The sequence below is a fragment of the Enhydra lutris genome, unplaced genomic scaffold (genome assembly GCF_002288905.1).
Source record: "Enhydra lutris kenyoni isolate GAN:26980312 unplaced genomic scaffold, ASM228890v2 scaffoldscaffold79, whole genome shotgun sequence".
NCBI lineage: Eukaryota > Metazoa > Chordata > Mammalia > Carnivora > Mustelidae > Enhydra > Enhydra lutris.
In genome coordinates, this window is record NW_019154163.1 from 6,552,272 (window position 1) to 6,561,217 (window position 8,946).

An 8,946-nucleotide genomic window follows, 5' to 3' on the forward strand; every position below is an offset into this window, starting at 1 on the left:
GGATAATCTTTTTAATGTGCTGTTGGATCCTGTTTGCTAGGATCTTGTTGAGAATATTAGCATCCATATTCATCAGTGATATTGGTCTGTAATTCTCCCTTTTGGTAGGGTCTTTGCCTGGTTTGGGGATCAGGGTAATGCTGGCTTCATAGAAAGAGTCTGGAAGTTTTCCTTTTGCTTCAATTTTTTGAAACAGCTTCAGGAGAATAGGTGTTATTTCTTCTTTGAAAGTTTGGTAGAATTCCCCAGGGAATCCATCAGATTCTGAGAAATAAAAAAGCAAGTCCATTTATAGTTACAGCAAAAATACTAAAATACCTAGGAATAAACTTAAGGTGCTGAAATACCTGTACTCTGAAAACTACAAAACATTGATGAGAGGAACTGAGATGACACAAACAAATGGAAAGATACTCTATGCCCCCCCTGAAAGATATTTCCTGTTCATGGATTAGAAGGAAAATACTATTAAAATATCCATACTACCCAAATCAATCTACAGATTTAATTCAATCCCTACCGAAATACTAGCATCATTTTTCACAAAACTAGAACACAGTATCCTAAAATTTGTATGAAACCACAAAAGATCAAGAATAGCCAAAACAATCTTGAAAAAGAAAAACAAATCTGGAGGTATCACAATTCCAGATTTCAAGTTATCCTACCAAGCTAATCAAGACAATATAGTACTTGCACAAAAATAGACACACAGAACAGTAGAACAGAATAGAAAACCCTGAAACAAACCCGTGATTATATGGTCATTTAATCTTTGACAAAAGAGGCAAGAATATGCAATGGGAAAAACACAGTCTCTTCAATAAATGGTGTTGTAAAACTAAAAAGCTACATGAAAAAATAAAGAAACTGGATCACTTTCTTATACCATACACAAAAATAAATTCAAAAGGAATTAAAGACCTAAAGGTGAGACCTGAAACCATAAAAATCGTAGAAGACAGCACAGGCAGTATTTCTCTGACATTGGACATAGCAACAATTTTCTCAGTATGTCTTGAGGCAGGAGAAATAAAAACAGAATAAACTATTGAGACTGCAGCAAAACAAAAAGCTTCCCTATGACAAAGGAAAAACAATCAATAAAACTAAAAGACAACCTACTGAATGGGAGAAGATATTTGCAAATGGCATATCTGATAAAGGGTTAGTATCCGAAATCTATAAAGAACTTGTATAACTGAACACCCCAAAAACAAATAATCCAATTAAAGTGATCAAAAGACATGATCTTTTCTCCAGACATACAGATGGTCAACAGACACATGAAAAGATGTTCATCATCACTCACCATCAGGGAAATGCAAATCAAAACTACAGTGAGATATCATATCACACCTGTCAGAATGGCTAAAATTAAAATCTCAAGAAACAACAGGTATTGGCAAAGATATGGAGAAAAAGGAACACTCACGCACTGTTAGTGGGAATGCAAACTGGTGCAGGCACTGTGGAAAACTGTATGGAGGTTCCTTAAAAAGCTAAAAGTAGAACTACCTCGTGACATAGCAATAGCATTATTAGGTATGTGTCTGAAGAATACAAGAACACTAATTCAAAAGGATATATATAGCATCATTATTTACAGTAGCCAAATTGCTATTTACAATAACCAAACAGCAACATTATTTACAATAGCCAAATTACAATAGCTGAATCTTATTCAGCTATAAAAAAGAATGAAATACTGCCATTTGCAAGGATGTGGATAGAGCTAGAAAGTATTAAACTAAGGAAAATAAGTCAGAGAAAGAGAAATACCATATGATTTCACTCATATGTGGAACTTGAGAAACAAAACAGATAATGAAAGTGGAAAAACAAGAGACAGACAAATGAAGAAACAGACTCTTAATTATAGAGAACAAACTGATGCTTGCCAGAGGGTGAAGGGTGGCAGAATGGATTAAATAGGTAATGGGGTTTAACGAGTGCACTTGTAATGAGCACCAGGTGATGTATGGAATTGTGGAATCACTTTATTGCATATCTGATTCTGATATAACACTCTATGGTTAACTGGAATTAAAATAAAAATAAACACAAGAAACAAAAAATGCTGGCGAGGATGTAGAGAAAAAGGAATGTGTGCACTGTTGGTGGGAATACAAACTGGTGCATCCACTGTAGAATACAGAAGGGAAGCAGAAGTGAGTTGGGGGAAATCGGAGGGGGAGAGGAACCATGAGAGACTGTGGACTCTGAGAAACAAACTGAGGGTTTGGGAGGGGAGGGGGGTGGAGGGTGAGGTGAGCCTGGTGGGGGGTATTAAGGAGGGCACATATTGCATGGAGCACTGGGTGTGGTGCATAAATAATGAATTTTGGAACACTGAAAAAAAACTAAAATTACCAAAAACAAAACAAAACAAAACAAAACAAAAGTTGCTAAAGAAAAAAGATACTGCAATAAAAAATTGTGAAGAAAAGGAAAAAAAAGAAAACAGTTTGTAGTTTCCTCAAAAAGTTAAAAATAGAACTACCCTATGATCCAGCAATTACACTACTGGGTATTTACCCAATGAATGCAAAACACTAATTCAAAAGGATATATGACCTCCTGTGTTTATTGCAACATTATTTACAATAGCCAAATTATTGAAGCATTCCAAGCATCTATCGACAGATGAATGGATAAAGAAGTCATGTGTGTGTGTGTATGTATATGTATATATATGTGTGTGTGTGTATGTGTACATATATGTATATGTATATATATATAATTAAATCATAAAAAGAATGAAATCTTGCCATTTGCAATAATATGCATGAAGTTAGAAAGTAAAATACTAAACAAAGTAAGTCAGAAAAAAGACAAATACCCTATGATTTCACTCACATGTGGAATTTAAGATATTCATGTTTTTAAATTGCAAAAAGGATGTCAGAATATATTGCTAGAAGTCCAGAATAGCGAGTATGGTCCCATCTTTTTCATTCATGCTTATAATGTAAAATATACTGTATGTCACATTCACAGTCACAACTCCTTAATTTTTCATTTAGCAAAAACTAGAATTACATCAGAGACCAGTAGAATATGAATGTCTGAGACCAAGAATGTAGCTTAATGTGACTGGGGAGTAGATTTCATGAATGGAAGCCCTGGGAGATAAAAATGAAGATGGAAATTCAGGTAGGGACCAATTTGTGAAGGACTGGAAATCTGTGAAATTGGATTAAGATGTTATTTCAGAGGTAAAATGCTACCATTCAATGTCTTTTTGTTAATAGATGGAAGGTTATTAGAAGTTTTAACTCAGGTGTGCCTGGGTTGCTCAGTGGGTTAAAACCTCTTCCTTCGGCTCAGGTCATGGGCCTAGGGTCCTGGGATTGAGCCCCCGCATCACATCGGGATCTCTGCTCAGTGGGGAGCCTGCTTCTCTCTCTCTGCCTGCCTCTTTGCCTACTTGTGATCTGTCTGTCAAATTGCCTACTTGTGATCTCTGTCTGTCAAATAAATAAAATCTTCTTTAAAAAGTTTTAACTCATAACAAAATGTGAGTTGGGTTTCAGGAAAACATATATGTTTTCTTTTGTGACTGGAGAATAAAAATCCTCTCTGAATCTGTACTTTGGCAGCACCTGTCTAGACAAAGAACCTGGTGCTCTCCTGGGGGAATGGAAAGACTAGATTGGGGGATCCTATCAGATCTGATCTCAGTTACACTTTTTCTGCAGCTCAAAATTGGTGCTGCTTTCCACAAGATTCTCCTAAGATATAATCAGCACACAAACCACACACTTCCATCTTGTAAAACATACATATTCATTTGTATAAACATTGTTTTATATAGCCCATTTTGGCAAAATCCGTGGTCTTGAACTGCCTGCTTTGCTACTGTAAGAAAGCATCTGACATGTAGAAAACGTCCAAGGTAAGTGGCCTCCACATGTGAAAGTAGTGTTCTCTGAAGAAATTCCTGAGCACAGGATAACTAAATGTAACAGTATTTATTACCATCAAGAATTTAAGGAAGGATTTCAATTGTGGCTGCAGATGGCAACCTTATGTAATTTTTTTCTCCTTTCCCAACATTTAACCACATAACTTGATGGTTGAGAGCTAGGATTTAGCCCAATTATTTTGATAGCACTCCCTGAAAATAAAGCAGCTGACCCCTCTTCCTGGTCAAAGTGCTTGGATTATGCTTCCTCAAACACATGACCAACCTCTAAATAACCAGGCCCTGTTCTGGTGCCGCTATTCCCACCCTGTGGGGCCCCAACCAATTCTGTTACACTGCTAAATTAGAAAGCAGGAAATCCAATTATTCCTGACTCACCATCTGCATCCTCATTTCCCACCCATCCTGGGAGACTTTGGCTCTAGCTACTTTGGCTAACCATCTGTAATGCAAATTTATTTGTACTTTCACATCTCTGGGTCTTTTCTGATGGTGATCCTTCAGCCTAGAATTCCCTTATGGATCCTTTCTATCCTAGCCATCACTTAGAGCTCAATTCCTCCTTGAGGCATGTGCCCCATTCCAAGATATCTCAAACTAAGCTGTAATTAATTGCTTGCTCCTTCTGTGTTTATACCATATGTTAATTGACCCTACATTAGAGCAACTCTTTCCATCTACTTTATATGAGTCATTTCAACATAGTACTAGAAGTCCTAGCCTCAGCAATCAGAAAACAAAAGGAAATTAAAGGCATCCAAATCGGCAAAGAAGAAGTCAAACTATCACTCTTCGCAGATGATATGATACTATATGTGGAAAACCCAAAAGACTCCACTCCAAAACTGCTAGAACTTGTACAGGAATTCAGTAAAGTGTAAGGATATAAAATCAATGCACAGATCAGTTGCATTTCTCTACACCAACAACAAGACAGAAGAAAGAGAAATTAAGGAGTCAATCCCATTTACAATTGCACCCAAAACTATAAGATACCTAGGAATAAACCTAACCAAAGAGACTAAGAATCTATACACAGAAAACTATAAAGTACTCATGAAAGAAATTGAGGAAGACACAAAGAAATGGAAAAATGTTCCATGCTCCTGGATTGGAAGAATAAATATTGTGAAAATGTCTATGATACCTAAAGCAATCTACACATTTAACGCAATTCCTATCAAAGTACCATCCATTTTTTTCAAAGAAATGGAACAAATAATCCTAAAATTTATATGGAACCAAAAAAGACCTCGAATAGCCAAAGGAATATTGAAAAAGAAAGCCAAAATTGGTGGCATCACAATTCCGGACTTCAAGCTCTATTACAAAGCCGTCATCATCAAGACAGCATGGTAGTGGCACAAAAACAGACACATAGATCAATGGAACAGAATAGAGAGCCCAGAAATAGACCCTCAACTCTATGGTCAACTCATCTTCGACAAAGCAGGAAAGAATATCCAATGGAAAAAAGACAGCCTCTTCAACAAATGGTGTTGGGAAAATTGGACAGCCACATGCAGAAAAATGAAATTGGATCATTTCCTTACACCACACACGAAAATAGACTCAAAATGGATGAAGGATCTCAATGTGAGAAAGGAATCCATCAAAATCCTTGAGGAGAACACAGGCAGCAACCTCTTCGACCTCAGCCGCAGCAACATCTTCCTAGGAACATCGCCAAAGGCAAGGGAAGCAAGGGCAAAAATGAACTAAATGAATAGGGTTAAACAAACTTTGAATGGCAGATGGTGTCAGAGAAAGTACTTATGCTTGAAATTGACAGACTTGGGTTCAAATCCTGTTCTCTTCCTTTTGTTGCTGCCTGATTTTGAACAGTAAATTCATTTCTCTGACTCAGTTTTCTCATCTGTAAAATGAGGACCATTAAGAGTAGCTACCTCATAGCTAGCGTTAAGTGTTTTAATATGGGGCAAGTGGAAGTACCAGAAACTGCCTGGTACATAGTAAATGTTTCATAATGGTTAGCTCTCATTATTATCACCATCGTTTGAACCTACCCCAGAATGTAAACTCCACACAGAAAAAAATAATCATATGTTTGTCCTCTGATGTGCCCCCAGCATTGTGCCTGGCATGAAGTATATTCTTAAGAAATGTCTGTTGAGTGTGTGGATGAATTAATGGATCCATAAAATAATTCTCATTGTTAGCATCCTCCTCTTCCTCTTTGACTCTTCTACTGTCTCTTAACGTGGTACTTTATACTTCACACAAAAACTATCAAGTAGAGGGTCACTGAACATCTCCCATCCCTTGTTCATTCTGCTTTACCTCCGTTTTTTTGCCCCCTTTCTTGAATTCTCTGCCCTAACAAGTTTGAATTCAACAGTAACCACTTCAGCCTAGCCTTGCTGGCAGAGGTAGTGTGCAGGAGGGGGGAGGGAGGGGCTGGGAGCGGGGCGTGGCCACCATGTCGCAGAAGCAGACTGCGCCTGCGTAGGCTGCGGCAAAGCTAAGCACTGAGAGGGTCGCTGTCATTGCTCACTGCTGTTTGTATGGAAAGATCACTCCTCTCACCAGCTCTCACTCCCGATCCCGGGTCTCCAGCTTTGGACTTGGGCCGAGGCTCCAGCATTCCTACCATCCTCTCTCTGACAGATTGCTGACCTCCCCGTTCCTGCTCCTGGCTCCTGGAACCATGTCTCTGGTAAGCCAGAATGCGCGCCGCGGCAGCGCAGAGACCGCTGCAGATTACAGCGACTGCCAGGGTGAGATGCAGGCTAGTAACGCCTCCGGGGCCCCGACCTCCATGCTAGTTCCCCAGGCTCTCCAGGGCCCTCATACGCCAATCAACCCTCAGGGTGCCAGCGCTTCCCAGGCTGCGCAGGACCCGAACGACCTCGAGGTCCTAATCGAAGAGCAGTCCCAACGTTTGGGGGCGCTCAGGGTCCACGACCCTCTGGAAGACAGGTCGATTGCTTTGGTGAATTTCATGCGAATGAAAAGCCAAACAGAAGGTTCTATCCAGCAGGCAGAGATGCTGGAGTTCCTCAGAGAATATTCAGATCAGTTCCCTGAGATCCTCAGACGAGCCTCAGCCCACCTGGATCAGGTCTTTGGGTTGAACCTGAGGGTTCTTGATCCCCAGGCTGACATTTACAACTTAATCAGCAAACGGGGTTTCCAGACCACTGATCGGATAGCAGAATCCCTGGATGTGCCAAAGGCAGGTCTCCTGGCCTTGGTCCTAGGCCACATCCTCCTGAATGGTAACCGGGCAAGAGAAGCATCCATTTGGGACCTGCTGTTAAAGGTTGATTTGTTGGGTGATCCCCAGAGGATCAACAACCTTTTTGGGAACACAAGGAACCTGCTCATTACTGACTTTGTGCGCATGCGGTTCTTGGAGTACTGGCCAGTGTATGGCACTAATCCCCTTGAATTTGAGTTCTTGTGGGGCTCTAGAGCCCACAGGGAAATCACAAAGATGGAAGCCCTGAAGTTTGTGGCAGAGGCCCATGATGAAGAACCCTGGAGCTGGCCTGAAGAATATAACAAGGCCCTAGAAGCTGACAAAGCCAAAGAAAGAAGACAGGCTGCTGGCTTGGAATTCTGGTCAGAGGACACTATGAATGATAAGGCCAATGATTTGGTCCAGTTGGCCATTAATGTCACTGAGGAGTTGCTGCCTATACATCAGGATGAGCTACTGGCTCACACTGGCAAAGAATTTGAGGAAGTGTTCCCAAATATTCTCAGTCGAGCTACTCTAATCCTTGATCTGTTCTATGGGTTCTCTCTGATTGAGGTTGATACCAGTGAGCACATATACCTCCTTGTCCAGCAACCGGAATCAGAAGAAGAGCAAATGATGTTAGACAGCCTGGGAAGACCCCCTCAAGAATATGTGATGCCAATTTTGGGTTTGATCTTCCTGATGGGCAACCGTGTCAAAGAGGCCAACATCTGGAACATGCTTCGAAGATTTGGTGTGGATGTAGGAAGAAAGCATGCCATCACCTGCAAGCTTATGAGACAGCGCTACTTGGAATGCAGGCCACTGTCCTACTCTAATCCAGTTGAATATGAGCTTCTGTGGGGTCCTCGTGCTCACCTTGAAACCACCAAAATGAAAGCCTTGGAGTATATGGCCAGGCTCTACAGAAAGCAACCACAAGACTGGCCAGAGCAATATAGGGAGGCTATTGAAGATGAGGAAGCCAGAGCCAGATCTGAGGCAACTGCCATGTTCTTTTTTGGCTCCATGTGAAATCTGGGGAAATGTATCACTTTAGTTGTGTGGCATCAGTTAAAGAGGCCCTGGGAAACTGGGCACTGGGTCCCCAAATCAGAAGTCAGTTGGGGCTTGGGTGGAAAGTACACATTGTGCTTGCTATTGTGTCCTATTCCTAATGGTACTTCCTTCCTTCCTTATAATGTACCCTTGAATTAGGTTCATGATCAATGTTTATAAATAAAATTGCTCATTTACCATTCCTGTCTTATTTTAATGTAAAAGCTCAGATAGTTGTGTAAAATGTATTGGTAATATTTACATCTTTCTATGATGTGGAGAATATAAAGTTGTTCTTTAACTGTTTGAAATACTTAGTAAAATGGTGTGGTGCAAAAGTTAAGTAACAATAGTAACAACACACACAACAAAAACAAACACAAAATCACTTATCTGTGGATGCCTTCTTTGTGTCTGTTCTTGTGTAAGGGAAAAAAAAAGCTGGCATTTACCTGTATTTGCTTTGCTGTTCCAAAATGTAGTGAAAAATAAAATTATAATGAATTAGACCCTATGCTTAAGCAATCTTTTATTCAACAAATATTTATTAAGCACCTGCTATGCTCTGTGCTTAGAATATAAAGGTGAAGAAGACCCTGCTGAACCCCCTGGGCTTAAGGGGGAGGGGCCATGGAAGTAAACCAGTAATTGTTTTATTGCTACGACAAGATGTATAATAAGGGTAAGCTTAGGGTGCTAGGGGAGGCCACAGGAGTAACTTCCAGCTAAATGGTAGGTGCTGGGAGGGGACAGT

General features: G+C 40.2%; 1 protein-coding gene across 1 annotated transcript; it reads left to right on the forward strand.

Annotated features, from left to right (window-relative positions):
* The first annotated feature begins 6,407 nt into the window (after nt 1-6,407).
* Nucleotides 6,408-8,696, forward strand: LOC111160935 (MAGE family member E2). Its single transcript, XM_022524335.1, has one exon. It carries the CDS (start codon nt 6,597-6,599, stop codon nt 8,166-8,168), a length of 1,572 nt encoding a protein of 523 aa, XP_022380043.1. The 5' UTR covers nt 6,408-6,596; the 3' UTR covers nt 8,169-8,696.
* The last annotated feature ends 250 nt before the right edge of the window (nt 8,697-8,946 follow it).